Genomic DNA, 27135 nt, shown 5'->3' with positions numbered 1-27135 from the left:
AGTCCTAGAGACACAGTTAGAAAGTCCTCTTGTAGCCGGAGGTCACAGACTCAGATACCCTCTCAGCTGAGGAACAAAGTAAAGAAAGAAGAAAGATGGGGGCTGCGGTGACATGAGGAAGGTGTGGCTTCGCTAAAGTAAAGAGGCAGCTGCCCCTCAGCTTTGGGTGACCATTGCCACACTCTGTGAAGATCAAGCAGCAACATGCCTGGCAGGGGACTCAGCTGTTGGCTGCCAACTTGAGTCCTCTGGAGGAATGGTGGGGAGTCTGAGGCCAGACCACAGGGGTGCCATTAGGACGTACGATGCCCACTGAGGAAGGAAATCATTGAGACAAAAAACAAGCCCATGGGTTTTTAAGACACATACATGTTTTGATGGCTCTACATTATACTGACTGGTACAAACCATTTCTTCTCACTGTTTATCCACTGGCCTGGTTTATTTTAAGTAAGCCCTTCTCCTGCTTGGTTCTGTCTACTCTTCACCATGTGTTTGCCAGTATTGGCCAAGTATCTAGTCTCACACCTCCTCTCCCATGCACCCCGCCCCCGACTGTCTTCTTATTTAAAGAAAAACAAAATTATAATGGTGAATGATGAGACTATCTAAACTATACAGCAGGCAAAGTGAGTCCTGCCAGAAGCTCCTTAGAAAGATTTTATTCCTTTGCCACCAGGAATATTGGTCCTCATTGACACTCAAATGCAAAATAATCTTATCTATGATAAAGATGTCTCTAGTCCATGTCCCTGAGGCCTTGATATATATGCGGTTATGTCCCCAGAAAGGGAGAGTGCACAAATCTATCCACAGTAACCAAATTCTTAGCCATGCCTCCCTGTATGCTGTAGAAACTTGGTAACCTACAAGGGACTGCCTACTGGAGAAAGAGTTCATTGACATGATGTCACTGTAAAAGGAAATACAGTCAGTGATTATTAGTTAAATTGGAGGAGATTTGTGGCATGAACATTTCAGAAAGTACTTCAAAGAACATTACACACAAAGACAGGAGGTAAATAAATATGGGCATTGGTTTACATTCATGGTTTTCACATTTCTCTCCCCCACTTCCCACCCTTCCTCCTTTCTTTCTTTCTTACCTTCAGAATCCTTTTACAAAAGAAACATTTTTCACAAGTCCAATATATAAAACACATAAACAGAGCTACTCTGGTTCCACGCATGGGGCTGGAACCTCACTGACTGCTCACCCCAGTACTTCCAATATGACATCACAGGCACCTCTGGAGCCCTCATTTTTGAGCCACCAGAAACAAATTGTCATCACCATCAGAACTAAATTATTTCCAAGATCTTTCTTAGAACCAAGAAAAAGAGCTTTTTTCTTAAAGATGAAGAAGCCGAGGGTCAGGTGACTGGCTCAGGGCCACACAGAAGCATGCTTGAGCCCACTCATAATTCACTGCTCCTGCACCATTCAGAAGTAATAGAGGACGGTGGTCTGAATCTCAGCTCCCCTAGCTACTAGCTGTTTAACCTTGCCAAGATATTCAGCATTTCTATGGTTCCTCATTTATAAAAGGAGATATAACAAGAGCCCCACCTTATGCTTCTGTGAGGATTCAATGAGATGAATACACATGGAGGACTCAAAACCTTGCTTGGCATATAGCAGGTGTTCAATAAATGTTAGTTGTGCTACACTGTCCCCCATCTTTTCTCTGTACCCTTTAGCTACAGAACATCAGAGCTGTGATTATGCCTATTAATCTTCACAGAGCACATCAGCCAGATAGTAGACAGAACCAGCCCAGACACAGGATATGTCCAGATAATCTACCACATGCAATAGATGGTTGATTGTAATGCACAGTTGAAACACTGAATACAGTGAAGTCCGCAAATCATTTCTGTCCCTTAACTTTTCAGTATTTGCTTTTACCAAGAAAAATATAGTGCTGCGCAAAGGGGTTGAAAAGAGCTCACTGACCTGGGAGAAATATCACATCCTTGCTGCATGAAGGCTCCCAGGGAGAACCACAAGCTGTTGAATATCCCAAACTCATTGGATTGGTCGCTGGTTGTCTGGTCCCGCCCCTCCTCAAACTCTTCACTGTGCCATTCATAGGGGCTAAAGCGGCTGACCAGGAAAAGGACGACACTCACTCCAATGTAGGCAAATACAATGCACATCCAAATCTCATAAGCCAGAGGATCAAGGAAGGAGAAGACTCCAGGCTTGGACTTCTGTGGCTTTTTTATCATGATGGAGATCCCCAAACTCATAAATGGCTTGGAGAAGTCTATCACCTCTTCCCGGACCAAGGTGATAGTTAAAGGGGCCACAGCCACATCTGCTCTCTGAAGGAAAGAAAGAAAGAAAAAAAGAAAGAAAAAGAAAATGCATTTGAGTTCAGCAGCATTCTCATTTCTTTCTTCAGTGTGAATATTCTTTTGGGTCTTAGAAGTTGTGAGTTTAAAAAAACCTTAGAAGTCCAACCCCTTCTATTCTCTATGAAGTATTTCTGACGAGTGGATTATCAGTTCAATATCTTACAGAAATTATTCCATTGTTTGATAGTTCTAATTGTTAGGGGTACATTCCTAACCTTACTAGAAGGGGGCTTTTGTGGTACCTGTAGTTTTGCTTGCCTGGCAGCCATGCCCCCCTCCTTAGCTAGAGGAACTACTACCCCACTTTTGGTCCTCCTGGTTCAGACACAACTGATCACATGGCTACATGGTAAAGCACATGACCAGGTTTGGCCAACTCCCCTGGCTAGAGTGACTCATTTAAGGATGGCATAGGACCCATGTTGGTTTACTGGGCATTAGCTCTGAGAGGCAGAGAGATGCAAAGTGAGATATGCAGAAGCCTGACCCATGATCAAACAATTTGGGCTACCATAAATTCAGGGGTTATGCTGGACTCCTTAGTATCATGTGCCAATATAGTCTTCTGTTTGTCCCTAAGAACATGAACCAGTCTTTCTTTTTGCCTAAGCCAGCTTGGGTTAGGTTTCTTTTACCTGCAACAAGATAATCTCATCTAACAAGGTGGTGAAGACAAATTTACCTCAATAGACATTTATTGGGCACTTAATGTGTGTGAGCCCTAGGCTGGAAGCTGTAGGTAAGCTATGGTCTCTACACTCAAGGAATTACATGCTCGTGGGAGAGACTGGTAGACACACACATACCTTTCATTCTATAAAGGAGGCTGGATATATGCTATCCAAGAAATACAAAATGCGACAGGAGGCCAGGGAAGGATTAATTCTGGCTGGGAGATGAGGGGCTTTATCAAGGAGGTGACATATAAATTTGGCACTGAAGAAGTGACATATAAATTTGGCACTGAAGGAAGAGTAGGATTTTGACAAGAGTAGGATTCTGGCACAGAACACATTTGAGGAGGAGGCAATTATGTGAGTAAAGGCCTGGCAGAGAGAAGGAAAAGTAGCATCACTTCTATTTTTTTTCCAGGAAGACTGCTAAGAAATACACAAGTAATTCCCTTTTTAAAATTTAAATCCAGCATGTAGATAAACATAAGAGGGTTTCAAGAAATGCTTATCCTGAGGCATTTGGCATGTGGACTTGCCGGCTTTGCTCCTCTGTCTTTCCTGCCTCTCCCTAATGGCCGCAGCGCTGGCATCTAGGCAGTGAAAGTCTACTGTCCTGTTGGCCTGAGATCAAGAGATCCTGGAAACCCCAAAGGTTTTGTGGACAGAGGCCACAACATCCATGCTTTGAAAGGAGAGACATGTCCAGGCAAAGCCATGTGAGATGTATGGCTTTCTCCTGTGCACATGTGAGGCTGGTGACAGAGGCTGTGAGACAAGGACCCCACTTAGCCACCCACTGGTGTCACATAGAGATTTCCGCTGCTTACTCTCATTGGCTGGGATCATTGAGAAGATGCTTTAAGTGGAATAATGAGCCTGGCTTCAGAATGACTTAGGTTCTCACTTGTTGAAAGAAACTTTCTGTAGAACAGTGTGGAGTTAGGTGTGAATTTCACAGTAATTCTGTTTTTTCTTTCCTAACACTCACCACATACATCTTGATAATTTTTACAAACATAGGCTGGTGCAAGGGAGAAGATATCTGCTCTTTTCTTTGTAACCTAATATAGACAGAAAAGGAATGGGAGAGGAAAGTAATGGAAATGAGGGGCTGAGCACAAGTTACCCAGAAGAGAAGTGAAAGGTGATCAGCTTTGCAAGTGGTAACAGAAACTGAATGGATTTGTTTGATGTCTCCTGATGTGAGTTAATAGAATGGACTGTGGACTAGAAAAATCACAAGATCACATCATCTTAGTGAATAGTGCACTGAGCAGTTCCAAGACTTGTTTCACGGAACATTATTTCTGGAAGGATGCTAATAAGTGTAAAATGAATATAAACACCAGGAAACACAAACTTAAACAAGTTACTTTGGGGCAGGACTTCCCTGTGTACTGAGAATTTCCAGGAGGAAGAAGTAGATAGACTACTACTAAAATTCATTGTCCGTGGGTCCCTGGGGATCAGAAGGGTGTGTAGGATGCACATGAAATGGGAGATGCTAAATTCACTGACCTCATTTTATAGATAAGGAACTCAGGTTCAGAGTGGGGAGGTGGTGTGTGTGCGGCACCAGTGTTTTGGCTTGCTTCACCTTGACTGAGAGGCCTGGGAAGCTGAGTTGTCACTGGAGGTCTGCAGGGCTGGTCAGGGGCAGAGCTGATCTGGGGAAGTCCACGTGGCTGCTCTGCTCTGCGACATGCTAACTATGTAGCCTTAAGTGAGACAGGTCTTGTTTTGGATATCAGTGTCTTCATTTAAAAAAGAGAGGCATAACCGAATTTTTGTTTTACTGATTTGACAAGACTATTTTGTGAGGGTCAAATGAATTCTAATATGCGAGAGTACTGTGAAATGTGAGCACTTCACAGGTGCTTAAAATTATTTGCTGAAACGGACCTCTTAGGACAGTGGCCCTGAAACTTGAGCATGCCTCAGAATCATCTGGAGGGCTTTTTAAAGTCAGGTGACAGAGTTTCTGGATTCAGTGGGTCTGAGGTGAGACCTGAGAATTTGCATACTGAGGCTGCTGGTCCAGACCTCACACTTTGAGAACCACTGACCTAGGAGATCCCAAAACAAAATACGTGGTGTCTAAACACAATTCTGGGAAACAGTAAACAGTTTTGATGTAGTAAGTAAAAGCAGAAAGTGAACAAAACTGTCAGGGATAGAGAACTGCAGTGAGCCAGGCACTGTGAATACTCCCTACCCCAGCCCTGGGACAAAGGATTCACTTTTCCTGTTTTTCAAGAGTTCAGTGGTTTGCAGGAGTAGTAGTCAGTAAGCTGGCAACATTGGAACTCAAGTCCCGGTGTCTGTCTGCAAAGTTCACTCTCTTTCTGCTTCACTAAGACAAAGGACAAGCAAGAAAGGCACCTGCGAATCAGGCACAAAGCTGTACCCTTGTAAGAAGTGGGAGCTTCATTTGCCACTTGTGGCATCCGAGAATGCAGAGGCCCTTGCTTTTCTTACCACCAGTTAGTATTGGCCACAGTCCAGAGCTTGGATGGTGTGATTCCTACTCAGGTAGTATATCCCATTGTGGGGTACAAAAGCCAGGCTGCATGTCTCAACTTGGCTTTCACCAGCTATATGTCCTTTGCCAAATTATATAACCTCCTTGGGCCTCACTGTCCTTGTCTATAAAATGTGGAAAATAATCATATCCACCTTCTGGGGTTGTTAGGATGAGTAAATTAAATAATGTGGGTAAAGTATTTAGCATGGCACCTTACACATATTTTGTGCTGAAATGCTGCTACTACTTTAGTTGATAAGAAAAAGAGCAAAAGGAAGATGAGAGAGACCCTGACTGAGTTAGCTATTTAAAAAGCATTGGAAAATATATTTGGAGGCCTCCAAGTGAGCTTTTTGTGACCTCACTGGTTGTTTTTGGCTGAGAGATACTTCCCCAAATTCCTCTGTTCTTCAGGGAACAGGAAATCAAGGGGAGGGTATCCAATTGGGCCCATCATAGAGTCTTCAGAATACAGCTTGTACTGGGCAGAGGGTGGGCTAGGGAGAGGGGAGGGTTGGGGGAAGGCTGGTGGCTGAGGCACCCAGAGGTAACTGCTTTGTTGCTGATGAGCCAGTGATGCATCACTGGCTGCCTGGCTGCAGTGGGGGCTTGCCCTCAGGATAATCACATCATTGTTCTGACGCATCACAGGCCTTTTATTAAGGGATCAGTGGGGTGAAGATGAAGATGAATGCTGGTGAAGGTGAAAAGTTCACAGCAGTTGCCATGGGGATGACCTCTCAAACTTGGTGGAGGTTCCCATGGAAACCAGCTTTGAGATGTAGCATTAATCCAGGTCTCTATCTTTCATCAATGGAGCTTCCTAAAAGTGAGAGGTAGTAGAGAGAGGAGAAAGGGTAGAAGCCCATCTCACCTCTCAATTCATTATCCATCTTCCCAGGTCATCTAAAAAGTCACCTTCCTGGGGAAGATTTTCTCTATCCCATCTCCATGTTCTCTGAATTCTGTTGGTGTTCTCATGACCATCATGACTCCTATTGCCTCATATGAGACGATGAGATTCACAGAGCTCCTAAATGGTGACTTTATTCAGACTGAGCAGAACTCAGTGTCAACCTAAGACTTATGTATGCTTCAGCTGGGAGACCCAGCCTGCATTCTTCTGGTGCAGTGAGTGAAACTGGTGTGGTCCCTTTCCTGCTAGTGGCGGCTGGATTCTGTTATTTTACCCAAGTGCCTTTATGGTCTCCCCAAGTGCACTGAATCGGTCCCCACTCCTCCCCTTGTCGTTTCTTACACTTACCCCTGACCACTCCTCACCCAAGCCTTCTATGCAAATTACCAGTGTTTTCTCACTTTTCTCTCATACTTATTTCTATCAGCACTTTTTGTTTATTCTTCAGAAATTTGTGGGCTTCCCTTCTCTCTGTTTGAATATGACCACTTTTCAAGTTCATATCCTTTTCGAGGGTTAGAGAAATTCATGTTAGCCCCTTGCCTGAACTTCAATACTGTGCCATCTTAACTATGTTCTTTTGTTTTCTCTTTTACCCTATAAAATATTAACATCCTTGGGGGACAGGGATTAGATCTTTTATTTCTCAATGATTCCCTAAATATTTAAAATAATTCAGGCATTCAGTGACTTCTCAAAATTGCCTGAATTTATGGAAGATTTTATGGCAGTTGTTCATGGCATTATTTCAAATATAGTGAGTTACATAAAGATGAAGTAGACCTACTCCTGTTACACAGATAACTGTTACACAAGTCAGGGTGAGCTGTAACAGAAGCAGAAACTGAGTTCTTCAGGGGAAGGCAAGAACGGTTGCAAAGGGGAGTTTGTGCCTGTAATGGGGAGAAAGAAATGGCACCTTGGAAAAAGTAATAGTTGATAACAGGTTCTGGAGGAGGGATAGGATTTTAGAGGTTCAGAATGGAAGAGGGCCCTCTAGAGAACAGAGCGACTCGGGGTGCTTTGGCTGAAGTGGAAGGTGCCAGAGAAGGATGTATTGGGGCAAGTGATGAGAAATTTGGACCTGGGTACATGTAATACCAGGGAAAAAATTTATACTGAGGGAGCTGTAAATGCCTTTGAGCCATAAATGACTAAGTAATAACTCATCTTAGTCACAAGACTGAGCTGAGTTTGACTGAGGGGGCTCAGACCAGGAGCCTGACCAAAGCCTGTCTTGAGACATTGGATTTTGAACCTCTCATCTTTTCATCTGCAACAGCACAACATACAAAATTATGGGGTCCAGTGGGCATCTGTGGGCATGGCCAGCCAACCACCAAATGAGGTCCTGTCCAAACTTCTGCCTCTGCTCTGGAAGTTCCCACCCTGTGGGGGACTTACCCCATAGACCAGCTCTCCCACCATGCCATTCCAAGCCTTTGTGTCGGGGTCGCGGGCTCCGTATTTTCCGTCGCTGACAATCTCAAGACGGTAGGAGTAGCCCACGTGTTTGGCAATCTCTGCGGCCAGCTCCACACAGTAGCCCTCATAGCGGTCATTGCCCTCAAACTGGTTGGCGTTCTTCTTGAGCATCACGTAAGGGTCTTCCTAGTGGGGAAATGGGGAGATGCAGAATGGGGGTAATGGGATCACTCAAGGGTAGGGAGGACTTGGGAGTGGCAGAGGAGGACGTAACTGACATTGGTGAACTTTGGGGGAAGTCTCTCTAGCCCCTCAATTCACTTCTTGTATTTCTACTCCCCCATTACAGAACTTATTGGGTTAAGGAAGCAAACCATTAAAAAGAGAATGTCTCACCACTGAGATGTGGTGCAGTTTTTCAAATTATGTCCCAGGAGTTCTTGTATTTTTGGAGGCTCTTCTGGGGGCACTGTGTTGGGGATGCGGACCCTAAATAGGCCTTAGGCTTCTCATGATCAGTCATTGAAAATCATAGCATCTTCACTTACATCTGCTCTAGGTGCTGGACTTCAGGAGACTTTGTTTGAAAATGGCTCTGCTGTGGGAGGGTCGAGTCTGAGAACCACCACAATTTCATTTCACTCTCATGGTTTATATATGGGAAACCACGGCTCCAAGGAGGCTGGTCACTTACCCCTGGGCACAAAGTGAGATCTTGGTAGGGCCGGAGTGAAAAAAAGTAACCCCTGACTTCCAGGAAACTCCTTTTTCACCCCTTCTGTCTACCTATGGCATAGTTTTGGCAAGAATGACTAGCCTTCACTCCTGGGAAGCCTTTGTGTGGGTCCAGCTTGCATCCCAGATAACCTTGATGAAGGAGTGAGTACTCACTAGGATTGTAGTGACGATGTACGTTCTGTTCTGGACACTTGAATTATCCCCCCCAGCTTGAGCATCTGTGGCTGCAGGGACAAACTTTTCATCTTCATTCCAGTAGCCAATCTGTTAATGAGAAGAAGGTGGTGATATAAATTGAGGCAGGGTCCTCAGGAATGTCCTCCTCTGGGCCACCCAGCTGACACCAGACAGGAAAGCAAGGAGCTCAGCACCACCCCATGCAATACTGGACACACCAGGGGGGTGAGGGCTTAAGTGTTTGCGCAGGTAACTGTTTTGTACAATGCAAGCCAGGGCTGTGAAGATTTAATTCCCTGTAGTTATTCACAAGGCCAAACCTCTCTTTCCCCCATGCCTATTAACCCTTCTCTACCTGAGTCCATTCTGAATTGTAGTTGGAATCATATGATTAAACATTACATTCCTTTTGCTTTCTTTGTAGGTTAAATATATTTTTCCATCTAGATTCAGCCTCCGAGGTGATGATGATTTTATCCCTTATTTATTTCTCTTATTTCCAATCATAGACTATTATAAGACTGAGCATATAGTAGTGCCTAATTAGAAGTATCGGCTAACATTTTTTAAAAAAATCAGTAGGTTATTTATACTGACTCATTTTCCAAGGTGTTTGAGAAAATATTTATTGAATCCCTACTGTATGTGCAAGGCTCTGAGCTAAAACATTGGTGATATCATGAGGTAGGGCTGAGAGAAATACAAAGAAGTCAAAGAAATTGTTCTCATTCTGAGAATTCCTGTAGCCTGCTTTGGAAGACTTGACACATACTACCATGTGGCTCCAGAGGTAACAAACGAGTGGTTCAGGAAGCGAGGGCCTGAGGAGCTCAGAAAAGCAGAAGCCAAGTGTGGAACCTAGGCTGGGAAAAAGGCAGCAGGAGGAGGCAAGGATTAATGTCGTGAGGGAAGAACAGGTGGCGCCCAGCCCTTTTAGATCAGGGAGAATATGAGCCAAGATATGACGGCAGGAGTCTGCCCAGAGAAGTAAGTTCAGTGGGTCCTGGCTGGAAGGTAGGGTTAGCACAGAGAGCAGTGGGCACCTGGGTCTAGGTGTAGACTATCCTGAAGGCAACAAGAAGTCATGGAAGGCTTGGGAAGAGCAAAATGGCATAGTTAGTACACACACGCACACACACAGAACCCATCTCTCTGTCTGTCTCTGTCTCCATGTATGTCTTTAGAGAGTTGTACTTTGTTTCATGGTCATTCTGATGGCTATAGATGTAATGGGCAGAAAGGAAGAAGAACTCAAGGTGCATATGCAGAGGAATGAGCAGGTCTCCCAAGAGCCAGAACTTAGGTCAGGTTCACAAAAATCTAGGCACACGTCGGTGGTCAACTCCAATGTCACCTTTACCGCGATACATTCCCAGTCCCCTCAGTTGGCAATGATCAATTCTCCCTGCAATATCACTGCTATTCACGATAATAGTAATTGCCAACTTTGATTATATTCTTGCTGTATCAGAGGCTATGTGTTTTATAGTTTGATGCCATTTCACCGGCTTAGGGCTGTTTGTTAACATGCCCAAGGTGATGCAGCTGAAAAGTAGCTGAGCTTGGCCTTGGCAATCTGTCTCCATAGGCAGCTTTACACCACTATGCTATTCTTGCTAAGACAGGATTTGGCCCTGAGCTGGAAATCACATTAGTTAACGTTTATCGAATGCTTATTGTGTTTCAGTCACTCTTCTAAGTGCTTTTAATGTTTGAATTCCTTTCATCCTCACAAAAACCTATGACGTGGGTAATTATCATTCTCATTTTGAATGTGAGGAAACTGAGATTTGGAGAAGGGAAGTAACTTTCTCAAGGCCACAGGAGAGCTGTGGAGCCAGGATCTGAGCCAGGAAGGCTGCCTGCAGGGCCAGGTCCTACCCAGCGCCAGTAAGCTGCCAGCCAGTACTCGAGGGCCTTTGTATGTTCCATTAGCCCCGTGGGCCAGCTGTGCTCAGATCTCTCCCCGTTTCTCCACGATGCTGGGGGCTCCTTATGTACAAGGCTGGAGGTCTCGTCACTCAGGGATACCTTCCTTAGCACACACATTCGTTCACAGAGAAGCAGCAGAGGAAGTGTTTGCGGAGGGAATGAGGGCATCCAGCATGGAGACAAACTGATCATAACTGAAGCTGGGGCCGGATGGGGGGCTGCTAAGCTCTTGGGACACAGGGTCAAGACGGACCCTCGGTGGAGGCATGAACACAATGCTCTGGGGCACTTTTAGTCAGCATGGACAGGGACATTTCTTTCTAGGGACACAAAAACCAGAAACTTAGATTTGCAGAGTATCAGAGCTGGAAGAAGCCTGAACAATCACTTCTTCCAACCCCTTCCTTTTACAGACAGGAAAACAGAGGCTCAGAGACCAGGGGACTTGCTCAGGACCTCCCTCCCTTTGCTAGGCTGGTGCTCAGTGGAACCCTATGGCGTCCGCGCAGCCCCTCTCCACTTTCATGGGGGGAGGGTGACAGTCCAGGGGCCAGGAGGAAGCCCAGGGTCCCTCCCCCTGCTTCAGCAGTCAGCTCTGCCTTCTGTCTGTTTCACATGCTGGAATTCCCCTTACAAGTTCATTTTTACAAGGAACCCTCTGGCTGAAAAATAAATGTTTAAAACCACTGTTGTAGTATATCATGATGCAAGTTTTTAAAAAATTCCAGAAAACTTCTACACCATTTAACACTTTTCTTCCTCACACGTATGTAAATAGCACAGACAGGTTTGGGATTATTTTCTGTTTTACAGATGAGAAATGGAGGCTTGGGGAGATCAGATCATCTAACTGATAAATGTAAATTTTATAGCAGATTATTGGCAGAGCATAGAAGCTTGGTCGTGGACCTCAAAGATAAGATTTTTAAAAATACAAATTTAGCAGAAGTTCTGGCAAATATAAATGTCATTTCCCTCCATTTCCTTCTCTTTTGCCTTTTCTTTCTTTTTCTTTTTCTTCTTCCCTCTTCACAATTAGTCACAAGTTTAGCTGTTCCTATTCAAACTGTACAACCATCAGTATAGAGGAAATTGTCTCTTTTGACATGCAACTGATATTTCTAAAATCTACAGTGTATTAATTGGTATTATTCTCAAAAGTGGAAGCTTGATGGTCAAGAGATTGGTCTTTGGTATCAGACAGAGCTGGTTTAAAAGGCAGACTTTCCTAATTACTGCTTGTCTGACATCAGCCTGGTTGCTTGACCTCAGTGAGCCTCAGCTGCTGCTTTGTAGAATGGATACAACAATAATACCTGTCTCATGGGGCTGCTGTGAGGACTAGATGCACACACAACAATAAGCATAGTGCGTGGTTCATAGTAAGTTATCAGTAGACTGAAAAATGATGTTCAGTAGGGCGATGTCTGAAGGGAAACAGGCTCTATACTGTAAGACACTTGCAGTTACAGTTTGCTGTTGAACATGATCAATCCTCACAAGGTGTGTATATTGTGGAGCATTTTTCACACACATTTGACAATGTAATCCTCTTTACATGCAGAATGTCTTAGGATAAGAGGTCCCCAAACCACAAAACACTGCTCTAAAATATCAAGTTATTTTGATAAAAGATCGCGGTGGGGGTGGGTGGGTGGGAAGCAAGATACATCTGTGCAGACCAGATTTACATGGCTTAGGAGGAGACTTGAATTTCTAAGGGTAGTGGTCCTTCCCTAGAGGGGATTATGCTAAGTGAAATGAATCAGTCAGAGAAAGACAAATACCATATGATTTCATGTGTATGTGGAATCTAAACAGCAATATAAATTAACAATAAAAGAAAAGCAGACTTACAGATGCAGTGAACAAACTGATGGTTGCCAGAGGGCAGGGGTTTTGGGGGACTGGGTAAAAAAGGTGAATGGATTAAGAAGTACAGATTGGTAGTTACAAAATAGTCCCGGGGATATAAAATACAGCCTAGGGAATATAGTCAGTAATATTGTGATAACTACGCATGGTGCCAGGTGGGTGCTGGAAATATCAGGGGAGACTCTTTGTAAAGTATATGATTGTCTACTCACTAGACTGTACACCTGAAACTAATGGGAAATAATACTGAATATAAACTGTAATTGAAAAAATAAAAAAAAAATAGTTTTAACTTAAACAAAAAATTGGGATACCGGTCCTTCAAGGCCAGTATCATAGCACTGGCGTTAAATTGGGATCTATAAAAATTATTGTATAGCTTGGCCTGTATACAGCTCCTTTGATATCAAAAGCTAGAAAAACAGTTTAATGTTATAAACAAGCTTATTTTATTCCTAATCCTTCTATGGGGAAATAAAACAATATCACCAGTCAGAAGAGCAGGGTGATGCCAAGATTCACCTTGCACCTTGTGTAAGCTAGAGGCTGGGAAGTCTGGTCACACAGTTTGATTGAAAGAAAGCTGGCAAAGATTTTTGGAGGGCTGTTGCACTTCAGAGGTAAGAGAGCAAATTTCCCTTTCTTAGAGAAATGGGTTGAATTATTATATATCACTTTGATTCTCTACTGAGGATATGCAGGAACTTTGATTCTGTCTGAAAGTAAATCAGAGCCAGTAGTTGGGTAAAGATTAGGGCCCACTGTTTAGGAAAGGATTTAAGTAATTCTGACAGCGAGAGGTCTTCTCCTGGGGCCAGTTATAATATTTGATCTCCTATTTTCCATCTATCTCTAAAGATTCTTTGAATGTAGGAAATGAGTCTGGATGATAGATCAGATTTTTTTTAAGTGAATGAAGTCTAAAAAGGAGATAGTCACAGAACAGTTAAATTCAATTGATCTGTCTTGCACAGTCATTAAATCAAATTTGCACATTTGTATCGCTAGGCTGCCATTGAAGCTACAGCCCCTGACCTCCAAAAATAAGTCTATTATATTATAATATGTTTTTTTAAAAAGTAAGTTGCCTACTGAGGTAAAGACAGCTAGATGATCCCCAAGATTCTTGCTTGACTTTCATGGCATAGAAGTGTTGTTGAAAGTGGCTACCTAACCAGCAATTTCATTTCCCAGCCTGCCTTGCATCGAGGTGGGCCACATGATTGGGTTCTGGCCCATCAAGTGCAGCAGAAGTGATGCACATCTCTCCTAGCCTGACTTCCCCAAAGCTCCAGCACAGTTTCCACCTTCTCTCTTCCCCATCTGTTAACTGGATGTCAATAGCCAGAAAGACCCAAGCAGACAGTGGAGCCTCCACAAGCCTGAGTCTTAACCAGAGCTCTCAGCCCCCAAACTGGTCATCTGGTGAACAATTAAACTTTATTGCATTCAACTGCTGAGATGTTCCAGTATATCTATTACTGCACCTAGAGTTATTTTAACTACACACTTAAAAAATTTGAACTTAATAAGTTTATGTGTGACTTTGAGTTCTGCTGAGGTGTTCTTTAATTAAATTGGCCAGCATTATTTTCCCTTGTTTTCTGGCAGATTTGTGGAAATGTGGGCCAGAGTGTTATGCTCTCTGGTTGCCCAGCAACATTCAATAACTGCCCACTCATTTAATAATGAACAACTTCTTTGCATGTGATTACTGTGTGTCGATATATTATAGACACTGGCGATATAATAAATAGGACACCTCTGGTCCCTGCATTTAGAGGGCTGCTTTTAGAACTTGTAGTCCTGCTTTTAGACATTGTAGTATAAAAGGGGTGGAGAAGAGGGAAGGAAAGAGAATATACGTCTAGACCAGGGGTCTGCACACTTTATAAAGAGCCGGACAGAAAGTACTCTAGGCTTTGTGGGTCATACCTTCTTTGTTTACCACTACTCATCCCTGCTAGTGTGATGCAGAAGCAGCCAGACAGTATATAAACAAATGAGTGGGGCTGTGTTCCAAAGCAACTTTATTTATGGACATTGACAGTTTAATTTTATATAGTGTTCATGTTATGAAATAATCATCTTTTGATTTATTCCAACCATTTAGAAATGTAAAACCATTAGCTCATGGGCTGTACAAAAACAGGCTGACTTTGGCCCTGTAGGCTGAAGTTGGCCAACCTCAATCTAGATCAGTGAATAAAAAAGAATATATCAGAAGAAATAAGTACTATGAAAAAATAAAATGAAATAGTGTGACTGTGCTGGGTAGGTGGGGGAGGGGGGCTACTTTAGGTAGCTGGGTCAGAGATGGTCTCTCCAAAGTGACTTCACCTGAGCTGAGATCTGAGGGACAAGGAGAAACACAGCATGTAGAAATCCAGTGCCAGGGAATGCCAGGTAAAGAAATAGAAGGATGCCAGCATAGCTGTGGAGCAATGAGCTAGAAAAAAAGGAAGAAGAGCTGATGTCACAGGGAAGCAGCATCTAGGATTCTGAAGGCCATGGTAAGGAGTTATATCACATTTTACCTGCAGTAGGAAGCTAGTGAAAAGTTTGAAGCAGAGGAGCAATATAACCTGATGTGTATTTGAAAATTTTTATCCCAACTTTTGTGGTGGAAAAAAAAAATTGAATCCCCTTGTAGAGGGGCAAGAACATAGACAGTGGCTGGTAAGAAGGCTTTGAATAAGTGCAGGCAGGTGTGGAGGTGGCTTGGGATGTAGGGTCAGCAGTGATAATGGAGAAAAGTGATTGGATTGAAGCTGTAGCTTAGAGTCTGTAACAGGATGTGGTATGTCTACAGTTGGGTAGCAGTGATTTAAAGAAAAACTTCCAAAGGACACATGGAATTGTGAGGTGTGAATTCTTTGGGACTTTGTGTCACTTTAGTCTTCTTTCCTTTCCAGTTATACAGAGGATCAGAGCTAGGAATAACAGACTTGGGGCAGGGCAGAAAGACTCAAATCAAGTTGAGATGAGAAGTAGATGGCTTCAGTCAGGTCCAAAAATAGCTACAGGACCAATGGTGATGGGCAAGGTTGGTGAAATCAACAATGCTGGTCCCTTGATGAACTGTACTCCGTTGGCAGCTATTTTTCAGAATTTGTGATCTCACCTGAATTTACATGGTATTCTGCGCGGGTAGAGATCCCTCCACATTAGTACCCCGCAGTGAAATGGAATTTCTGAAGGGGATTTCCTGAGGACATTTTCCTGAGCTTGAGTAGAGCCATCGCCAATTCTGGCATTTGAAGCTCCTAAACTATGATGGATAGATGCTTAGAGCACACATGTTTCAGTGGGATGTCAAATTGGACCCAGGTACCTAGAGGGTATGTTGGCACATTAGTGGGCAGGATACGGCCTGAAGATCAGCCGAGTGTTCCCAGGGCCCTGAATCAAGAAGCAGCAGTGCCTTATTACCTCCCGTCAGGTTCACTGAAGCCAGCACAACTAGGTCACCCCTGAACCTGAGAAATTACTTTGCTAGGAGGCTGATTGAGGAAAAGGCCTGAAGACACAGATGTGGAGAAATTGATTTTCTGAAATTCAGATCCCTGTAAACAAAGGATTCTTAAGCTCACATTCTAAGAAGGGATTTAGTCATTGGAAAATAAGTTGAAAAACAGCCTCAGGGGTGAAAAAATAAAGCACAGCCATTTGCTTGTGGATTTTAAGGTTACTGTGTTATTTCTGTTGCTGATTTATCCATTCTATGGGCTTACACAGCCTGACTCACTCAAACTCAAGGCTAACAACAACAACAACAAAATTTCCCTGTGGCTTAAAGGACAGACTTGAAACAGACAGACAGACAAACAAACAACATGGGCTGATTATCACTTACACTCCAGGTGCCACTTTTGAGAACCCCTCACTACAGGCAATGAGGGTAGCAGGCATTGTTTCATTTAATTCTGACAGTAACCCTATGAGGTAAGGGATATCGTCCCCCTTTTGGAGATGCTGTAACTGAGGTCCAGGGAGACTAAATAATTTGTTTAAGGTCACATGCCTAGTAAAGAGTAAAGCAGAAATTTAAACCCTGGCCTAGGAACAGGGTACATGTATGAAGATGAGAAAGAACCTGGTGTTTTCAAGGAAGTGAAAGTTGGTCAGAATGTCTGGAGTAGAGAGAGGAAGAAGGTGTCAAAGGTCAAGGTTAGAGACATTAGCAGAGCCCAGAACACATAGTATCTAATAAAATCCTGAATGCTTTTTTCAAGAATTTGAATGTTATTCTAAAAATTTTAATATTCGTATGTAGTATATATTACATATATACACACACATATATTTTTCATTCCTTCTTCTGTATGGATAGTAGAGTAAATGTGACCACGTGTGGAGTAGGACAGGGTGGTTAACTTCATTGATAATCATCATTGTCAGGTTCTTACTTCACAATCCCTGAGGAACAGCAGTAATATTTTATACACATCCATTACTTTATATTTACAAAGTATTTGACCATCCCTTGGATCTTCACAAGCACCCTAAGACAAAGGTCAAGATTTTTTATTTCTGTTTTGCAGATGAGGGACTCTATTCCCAGAGAAAGGAACTGACTTGCCAAGAGTTCCAGCTGGTTTGTGGCAGAGCTGAGTCTGAATTCTCATTTCCTGAGTCTCTTCACAAAGACCCAGACCAGGACAGGTGGGCTCACAAGGCCCTCTGCTTTGGCCCAAGCCTCTGCTCAGCCCCCTCCCCACCCTGTGGGATAGAAGCAAAGGGACTTTTACCTTTCGGATGCCGTCATGCTTCATTTCAATCACGTGGAGGGTGTAGTTGGTCCGGCGTCCTTTCTCATTAAACTGCACATTTCCTGTCAAGCCTTCAAACCGCACCTGGAAAACAAAGCCAAGTGGTGGACAATGGACTCACAAGTCACACTTGATGTTTGTTGCTTTTTTCTGTTGAAGATATAATCCAAAACCCCAGAATGTTACACAGGATGAGGTCTTGGAGTAGTGTCAATACTAAAAAACTCTCTACTCTCTTGCCCATAGTCACTATTAGGGCACAGTTCTCTTTCCTACTAGCCTGAGATTCATTCTGAAAACCTTTTTTTTACCCATTGCTTTAAACTAACAATAAGACATCGCTGCACCGCCCCCCCATCAGACACCCCCAGCATGAGCACCACCCCTCCTCAGACACACACCTCAGGGGAAGAAACTGTGGGAGGTGTGCTAAGGAAAGGGGCTGATTGCCGTTCCTGGGAGGTCAGGAGAGGGCCTGGACCGGAAGCCAGCCTCGTGGTGCTGTGGGCTCTGCTTGGACACGGTTGCTTAGTTCCTTTGTGAGGCCAGGGAATAAAACCCTTGGGAATCCGAAGACCTGGAACTGGGAGACCTGAACTTTACCCCATTTTCCTCTGCACAGCTGAGTGACCTTCGGCAATGCTCCTCTCTAGGTCACCAGTTTCTAAAACTCCTGCCCCATGTACCTTAAATGACACAGCAAATGAAAGTGCCACGAAAAGTTAAAAGCACCTGAGAAAACCCTTTATGTTAAGCAGAGAGCAGGCAGGGCTTTAAGCAGGTCTCAGCTGGGTAAAACAGAATTTGTATTGGAACCCCAAAGTATGCTGCATGGCATTTCTTCTCCACAAATGCTTTCCTGCCTCACATCTTCAAGCTCAGGTTGAAGGTCCTGTGGTCAACATGGGGGATCCAAGTCTTTTTGGGTTGAGCCTGCTGCTCTGGAGGTAACCAGTAAATCTCTCCCAAGTCCACCCTCAAACTGAGGATGAGTTCTTTGGCTCAGGTACAAGAAACCACATTCTCTAGTGGTGACTGACTCTGTGTCCTCTGATCAGCCTGACCTAACTAACGCCAGTGAGATGAGTCTCTAGCTGTAACCAATACAAACCTGGCCCTATAACTCAGCACTCTTTATTTCCCTCCTCTTCAAAGAGAGCTTAAAAAAGAAAGCTGTGCAGGGTTTATCTTCTTCTGACAGTGACCAACTCCTCTGGCCTCAGAAGGTATAAGAAGAGTTGGTGTGTGTGTGTGTGTGTGTGTGTGTGTGTGTGTGAGAGAGAGAGAGAGAGAGAGAGAGAGAGAGAGAGAGAGCGAGAGAGAGACCGACCTTTCGGTTTGATTTCTCAGTGGGGAGGCCATGACAGGCTCAGAGTGCTGAACAAATTACATAGCAAGCTCTTCACTGTCTCAGGTGAAATCTGGAGAAATCCTAACTCTGGGAAAGTCTAGGCTGGCTTTGCTTTTCAGAGAGAAAACAAAGCATAAATCCTGCTACAAAGAATAAGAAAAAGGAAGCAATTCCAATCCTTCAGCAACTTTACCTTCTTACTCTCGGCATCTCCTGCCCACCTTTAGCTTTCCCATTTGTTCAGGCTCAGGGTTGCTAAGTGCAAGCTTGAATGACTCATTTGAAAAACAGACTTGATAGATATGCAGATGATTGGATGGTAGACTGGTTTTCCTGAACTGAGAGAAGTGTCGTTACCCAAATGAGCATCTACTTTTTGGCCTCAGCCTCACGTCTCATACCAATTATCAGTGGCATATTAGTATGACAAATTACATGATGTCTCTAGGGCTGTTTCCTCATTTGTTTGATGGGACCAGTTAGAGTTAATTATGTCTTAAGGTTGCTTGGTCCATGGTGAGTATTCAACAAAGGCCAGCTGTTATTATTAATGTTGCTAATAATGATATTACCACCACCACTTTCGAAGTGTTTCATGTTTATGAAGTGCTTTCACATATGTTACTTTACCTCTATTCACAGGAATCCCCTGAGGTCTGCCATTTAGCGATTGTAATCTTCATTTACATGGGATAAACCAAAACTCTTGTAGGTAAAGTGAATTGCTCGAGATTTATGACTTGCATCAGAGGCAGACCTAAAATCCAGAGCTTCTGCTATATCCTGCTATCTTCGCTTATACTAAGTGGTTTCTCAGACAAGGCCACTGTGCTAGGCTGAGTGGGTGATACAGAAGTGTGCAAAGTAGTGTGTCGTGCGTGCCTACTGCTGCCACCTGCTATTCCAGCTGGACCTTTCCCAGGCTGCGCTCTGTTAATTCCTAATTACGTGTCCATGAGCATATCACAGCCTGTCTGTTTCTTGGTTTACTCCTCAAAGAATGAAAATGCTTAGCATATTGTCTGGGACGTAAATGTTCAATTCGTAGTGCATATTATTTAGATGATGGTGATAACTACTGTTGTGCTATGTAGAGTGGGTAAGAGGTAGAGCAGGGGACTCTTTCAGCAAAAATGAGGGTCACTTTTACATGTCTCTCTCAGTTTCCATAAAACCCCCCAATCTATCAGCAAAAGTTCTAGTGACTTGAGGGTCTCTTGCATTATCACTGTGTATTTACGACAGCTTCTCATTTGATGTCCACAGAAACCCAGTGAGTAGCAAGAGCAGAGATTACTTTGCCCATTTTATGGATAGGATTATTGAGATTCATGGCACTTGGGTTCAGGATTCACAGTAAGTCAACAGAGGCCTGGGGCAGCTTAAGGCTCTTACTAGTTAGTTAGGGAAGGAGACATTGTAGAATGACCCTTTCATTACAGCAGAGTAAGGAAAGATGAAGACATTGATTCAGTCCCAAGCCATTTATGTGTAGCATCAGGACTCAGAGGAAGAAGATTCTGAGAAACATCCCTATCTGGGAACTGCTGCCCTGTCCATCAAGGCTGAGTCTCTGGGCTCTCATGCCCCTCCCACCTGCCCCCTGGAGTGACGGGTCAGACTTATGGAGACCTGACGTTTTCCCTTAGATTCTACCTCCTGGAGCTCCCATTGCCATCCTGGTGCCTGCCAACTCCTTCTGTGAAAGATGGAGAATTAACAGGGGCTTTCCTGCAAATGGTATTGGATACAGCCACCCATGGGATGCTGAAGCATAACTTCTTTTCTGCCTGGTATCAGGAAAGTGCTGGTTCTTGTTTCTACTACTTAAGGAGTCAACACTGATGACTCCTCCATCCCATCCCTGGGGAAGCAGTGAGCAGCTCTGGACCAGGGCTTTTATAGCCTTTTTGTGGCTGCCTTCAAATGAATCTGTTCTCTTGACCTCTCCTAAATGCTCACTGGGTGTGGGGAGTCAGGGCTAGGTCCCAGTGGACCACGTTCTGGTTTTGCTAACCAGGGCAAGTCTCAGGAACATCTGAACTTTCCCTTTCCCACCTGAACAATGAGAAAAATAATCTTGGCTTTAACTCTCTCATGCAGGTGCTCTGAGGTTTCAAGAAGCTCATTATCCACCTCCTTTTTTAGAGCCTGTGACAAACCAGTGATGGCAACAGTACTAAGAGGATTATGTCCATTTAGTAGATGAGGAAATTGATGCCAGAGAAGTTGAGCAATTAGTCCCAGAGCTCCCAGATTGTGCTTGGTGGAGCCATGGATGCCCACAGTCCTGGCTTGAAACCTCACTCTGGTCTCCTGCTGGGTCTCGTTTCTATCCCCACCCTGACCCTCCAAAGCCTGATTCACTCTTTGTTTAAATACACCCTCCCTTTAATCTCAGTTGGCTTGAGATAGTTCTAGTCTACCTTTCTCATTTCGGAAAAGTTGGTAGTAGCGCTCCCTTTCACTCTCAGGTGTCCCAGTCTGGATGGTAAATTATATGGTCACCCTTTTAAAAGCCCCAGCCCCCTTCCTATAGGAAGCCTTGCTCGTGTCCACATTTCCCAGGCATGGCACTCTGCTCTGACCATCCATAGCACCAAGATCCCAGCTGCTATTTAGCTCATCACCCATACCTCTATAGATACTATTTCTCAGGAGCCTACCTTTCCTTTGAAATTGGGTCTGAGTGTGAAAGGCAGGGGCTGTCTTAGGCCTCATCTGGCAAAGTGCTTACATACCTTTACTTCGATATTCTTTATTTTATTTATTTATGTATTTTTAAGTATATTTTATTGATTATGCTATTACATTTGTCCCTATTTTTTTCCCTTTGTGCCTCCCTCCTCCCCCTCGCTCAGTACCCTCTTCCCTCCAGCAATCCCCCGTCTTAGTTCATGTCCAAGGTTCATGCATTTAAGTTTGACTTCTTCATTTCCTTTACTGTTCCTAACACCCCCCTCCCTATCTATTTTGTACCAATCAATTATACTCCTTAATCCCTGTACCTTTTCCCCCAGTCTCCCCCTTCCGCACTTCCCACTGATAACGTCCGTATGGTCTCGGTATCTATGGTTCTGTTCCTTTTCTAGTTGTGTGCTTAGTTTGTTTTTGTTTTTTTAGATTCAGTTGTTGATAGTTGTGAGTTTGTTGTCATTTTAGTGTTCATAGTTTTGATCTTCTTTTTCTTAAGTAAACCCCTTTGACATTTCACATAATAAGGACTTGGTGATGATGAAGTCCTTTAGTTTTACTTTGTCTGGGAAGCACTTTACTTGCCCTTTGTTTTTAAATGATAGCTTTGCTAGATAGAGTAATCTTGGTTGTAGGCCCTAGCTTTTCATCACTGATTACTTCTTGCCAGTCTCTTCCTGCCTGCAAAGTTTTTTTTGAGAAATCAGCTGACAGTCTTATGGGAACCCCTTTGTAGGTAAGTCTCTGCTTTTCTCTTTTTGCTTTTAAGATTCTCTCTTTCTCTTTAATCTTTGGCATTTTAATTATGATGTGTTTTGGTGTGTTTCTCTTTGGGTCCAACTTGTTTGGGACTGTCTGCGCTTCCTGGACTTGTACGTCTATTTTCTTTGCCAAATTAGGGAAGTTTTCTTTTATTATATTTTTCAAATAAGTTTTCAATTTCTTGCTCTTCCTCTTCTCCTTCTGGCACCCCTATTATTCGGATGTTAGCACTTTTGGAGATGTCCCAGAGTCTTCTTATTCTTGATCATTGGCCAACAGATTGTGAATACAAAGACTAAGAGGGAAAAACACTATTTATGGCATGTATTCTTCACTTGATATCATGGGATGGACTTCCAGGAGTGTCTATGGTTCCTCCACCTTCTGGTCATGCAAATATGTATGTTTGTACATGTGTGCATTTTTATGGGAAAAAGAGTCTGATGCTCTTTCGTCATTTCCTCAAAGCGTCTATGACCCCCAGATGTTGAGCTTGATTTGGGGAGCTGGGTCTTCTTTGCCAGCCAGAGCCAACATATGGCTGACTGATTCCAGATATGAGCTCATTAATATTCTGAATGGCTCTCTGGATGTCAGGCAGGGGGCAGACAGGCAGCTGCTTATCTCTACTCTGCTGCAGGGTGAAGGGTAGGGGTGTATGGATATTACCCAAGACCATGCGCTGTTTGTTGGGACTGGGCCACAGCTCTTGTGTCGACCTTGGGCTGAGCCCTTCAGGCTTCAGAGCAGAGCAATTATGTGTTCAGGTCAGTGTGGCTTGTAGTTCCAGTGTTGCCACTAACTAGCTATATAATATTGGGAAGACATTTTTAGTATTTCTGAAGCTCAGCTTCTTCATTTATAAAGCACAGTTAATAAGGCTAGCTACCTCCGAGTGATATAGTTAGGAATCAGTGAGATCAAACATGTAAAATACGTCTGGAGCTTAACACATCATAACTGGTATTACTATTATTTTTAGAGCTTCGCTTTCTATTATTCTAACCTTCCAAAGAGCCGTTGCAGGGTCTGCAGGTCCAAGTCACAGACATTTCAACTCTAGCACAAGCTGAACCACAGGTCCCCTCCTGATGTGTGGCCCAAATGCCAGTGAGTGGTCAGGGCAGCAGAGAGCTGAGCCCTCAACCCCAGATGCTAAGGACTGACTGTCACCGGGACTTACCCAGCCCATGGTGGGCACACAGTTGCTCCCTATTTCAAGAGATGGATCTAGAAGGAACATGAATAGACAGTGGCCATGACTGTGCGTGGAAGGTCTCAGAAGTCAATGTATACAAGCAAAGGACACAAGACAGGCCTGGAGTAGGAGGAGAAGCCCTGGATGGGAGTCTGGTTCAGCCTTTGCCACGAAGCTGCTGTGTGACTCTGAATCAGTGTTCACTCTGGGTTGGCTGCCTCTGCTACAAAGTGAGGGAAAATGGGCATCATTAATCTCTAAGACCTCTTTCAGCCCTACATTCTTGTGATTCTAGGTACTTCACACAGATTTTGAAAAGGAATTATTTCAAACAGTTGATCTTAGGGTCAGAATGTTGGGTTTTGCTTTGCTTTTCTTTTTTTGTGACTGGTTCCTCCCCATCCCCAGGAGAGACTGAAGGGAGTTTCTCGAGGGCAGGCCTTGCCTTCTCTTACCCCCAGTGCTTGGCCCTGGCCAGGGCATGCTCTTGGGGAGCAGCTGATTTGCTGCTGGAGAGGCAGGCTGCTCTCTGAGTCCAAGACAATAGAAAAGCGGTCATTATCCTTTTGACTGAGGTAACTGCCTCCTTGCAAGTCCCACTGGAGGCAGAGGCAGAGGCAGAGGAATGAGTATACATTGCAACCAGAAAGATGTGGGGAAAAAATCAGATGCTTAGAATTCTGAGGCAGGTGAGACACAGAAGTTGCCTCTCCCAGCTCCTCATTGTCATGACTAAAAAAGGGAGGTCTGTAGGAGATCTGAATGATTTCAAGGTCTCCCAGGGAGTCAGGGACCCAGCTGAACTTGGAACCCAGCTCTCCTGCTTCCTAGTTCAGAGCCCTTTCTGCACCCACATTGCCTCGTAGGCTTCATCCCTGTCATGGTGGCGTCAGAAGATCCTTCCAGGGGTGTCATTAAGATGGGAGAGGGAAAGGAGGTGAAAGATTGTGCAGCTGAGGGCAAGTGCCTGGGACCTTCTGAAACCAGCCTCACATTGCAAATAGTCTGTCTCGACTGTCGAGTCTGGAAGGGCATTTTAAATAAGCTGCAAGGCAGGCGCTGCGCCTCTTGGCAGTCATTCGGAAGCTGCCTGGGGTCTGCCATTGCTCCAAAGTGATTAGGGGCCAGTTGGCATAGAAGAGACGGGGAGGACTAAAGGGGCGACTGGCAGGCCCTTAGCATGATCCCCCGGTAGTCACACGACTGCTGCTTAGCTTCATTCTAAAGGAGAGAGGTACAGTGCACATTCCCCTGCACTTAAAGGCACTCCCTCTGCACTGAGGAACAGCTGGTGAGGTTCCTTTTTCGTCTCCTCTCTTTCTCCAGGTTGTGAAAACTGCCAGAGCTGTGCACGTGTGGTTGGAAAACAAATGGGAATAGTTGTGCATTTTGCTCTACATTTCTCCCTTATTCAGAAATTCTCCCCTCCCCCAGGAGCCGAATTCACCTTCTGTTGAAATAGTCTTAAGGGTAGGGCTGGTCTTATCCAGACAGCTCCCCTGGATGAGGACAGGGGTCCTGAGGGCATTTGCACCAAAATATCTTGGTGTTGCTGACCTGCCGCTATGCCTGGTACTCTGACCTTCCTCTGCAGGAAGCACTGCCCTCTTTGTGCAGTCTGCTTTGGAAATACAACCTCTCTTTCAGGAGGCATCATATGGTGCTGTTTGCAGTTCGAGAATCATGGCCTGGGCTGGAGGTGCTTCCAGAGGCTTCTAGAGGCTAAGAGAGACTTCTAGGAGCTCTGAGAGTGATAAAGCTGAGGGCAATTCCCCCAGATCTTCTAAACCAGGAGTATTAAATACACCACCCACATGTATCATTTTCTGTTCTTGCTTCTACAGAAGACATTACTAATTGGATATTTATACTCCTTCTCGTTGAATCTGGATTCAGTCTCAGAACCCTTTGCATAGCCGACCGATTGGAACGGCATGAGCATTCTCTGTCTCTGCTCTTTAATTGTTCTTACGTGCAAACAAAATTTATGACTGCAAAGCTGAGGAGCAAGAAAATAGAATCACAAGTTACTAAGAAATATTTTCAGGGCCCCGTTGTAAAAAGTGTGCAGAGAGCAAGGGTAGGGAAGAAATCCCAAAAACCAGGGCAAGTGGGGCGTGTCTCCAGGAGACTGCTAAAATGATTTAGTTTCATCCCTTTATATTTCAAGTCCCCTCCCAAATACAGAATCGCTGACTCTCTTTTTAGCGTATTCCCTAAGCAGAAAATACAGCTTTTACACTATCAGGAATGACTATTCTGTACTATTGGTTTATTTTTGTTGTTGTTTGTTTGTTTGTTTTTAATGTCTACATGAGCTTCCACATATGCCAAGGACCACAAACACACTGCAGTGGTGTTCCAAACTTCAGGCATGATCTACCTTTTCTCTTCAATAGCTACATTCCACCTGAAACTGATGTCGAAATACCCTACAAGGCTCCCATAAGATGGGCAGCCATTGCCGGTCTCACCTGCTGCAGAGCTCTCTGGATGTCGATCCCCTGGCCCCAGGGCACAGCTGGGTTAGCCAGGCAGTCCCCAGCATTCCCCCGGCGGGATATATCAATCCTCTGCCTTCGCAGGCTCTGGAAAGCCTCAGCCATCACCTTCACCCCATCATAGGTGAGCGCAGAAGTGTACTGGTGGGAGGAATGGAGACAGTTAGGTGACAGAGAGAGCTGACAGTCAGGCAGGAGGGAGCTGTATCTGGGTGTGTGCTTCCTGGTGATAAGAGTGTCTGCAGTGGCCCAGATTTGGGGGAGGGGGTCAGTGGTGAACCAAGGAGTGCCTGCCCCTTAGCTGGGGCTGCTGTGAACTGCTAGCCAATATCGCCTTCCTGAATTGTGTATTGCTGGTTGTGACTTAAGAAGAGAAGCCAGAATTTTAGATTTTCGTGTGCAATCTTGCAATTTTATAATGTTCGTTCATTGGGGGAAAAAAATAATGCATAGATTAAATTCAACACATCAGTATCATCTGATATAGTCCATGGAAAAATGGTTTTCTCTGGGTTACAAGAACCAGTTGGGGACTAGGAGGAGCTGTTTATTCCACCATCCCTTGTGACAGTAAAAGAAAAAGTAATCCAAGAAGGGCAAGTGCTTAATTATTTCCACATGTGGCTCACCCAAGTGGCAGGTTTACAGACTTTCTGTCTGCAAACTTTCCCCTTGTGCTTATTCATGATAACTCTCAATGTTTTCCCTTGTCTAAAAGGGGGATAAGACGTTGATAAAACAAAACCAGGATAACAGTCCAGGACAATATTTCCTGGCTTTGGACTCATGTCTGTCATCTTCATTAATTAGTCCCCAGTGCCTGCCATGTTCTCTGGCACATTTGATGTTGACAATAGAGAGTTCTAGAATGAATGTATAAGTATTTTTCCAGTTTTCAACTTTGATTCTTTCACATATATATACATTTTCACAAATTTATATATATATTACATTTGGTTATTTTTATAATCTCCAATCTTTTGATAATTGAGTGGTATTTACATATTAATTTACTAACTGCTATGTGGTTTGCTCATTAAAGCACATTTGTCTGAGTGTCGCTGGTTTGATTTCCAGTCAGGGCACATGACTAGGTTGCACGTCAGGTCCCCAGTTGGGGGCGCGTGAGAGGCAACCACACAGTGATGTTTCTCACCCTTTCTTTCTCCTTCCCCCTCTCTCTAAAAATAAACAAACAAATAAATTATATTTTTTAAAAAAGCACATTTGTGATT

The 27135-nt window shown here is 44.0% G+C and overlaps 1 protein-coding gene across 3 annotated transcripts in view; it reads right to left on the bottom strand.

Moving 5' to 3' along the window:
• GRIA1 (glutamate ionotropic receptor AMPA type subunit 1) overlaps window positions 1–27135 on the bottom strand; it is a 281186-nt gene that overhangs the window by 80632 nt on the left and 173419 nt on the right. For all 3 annotated transcript variants that reach the window (XM_090288461.1, XM_090288460.1, XM_090288462.1), the window contains exons 7-11: window positions 25874–26041; window positions 17374–17478; window positions 8792–8902; window positions 7880–8086; window positions 1958–2328 (exon numbers count right to left, since the gene is read on the bottom strand). In XM_090288461.1, coding sequence (XP_090144587.1) covers window positions 1958–2328; window positions 7880–8086; window positions 8792–8902; window positions 17374–17478; window positions 25874–26041 — 962 coding nt within the window. The remainder of the gene's footprint in view (window positions 1–1957; window positions 2329–7879; window positions 8087–8791; window positions 8903–17373; window positions 17479–25873; window positions 26042–27135) is intronic.

This window comes from Furipterus horrens, unplaced genomic scaffold (assembly GCF_987537825.1).
Source record: "Furipterus horrens unplaced genomic scaffold, mFurHor1.1.pri manual_scaffold_10, whole genome shotgun sequence".
In the NCBI taxonomy this organism is placed as follows: Eukaryota; Metazoa; Chordata; class Mammalia; order Chiroptera; family Furipteridae; genus Furipterus; species Furipterus horrens.
The sequence above is the reverse complement of the archived record's forward strand: the minus strand, read 5'-3'. Positions and strand labels throughout refer to the sequence as shown.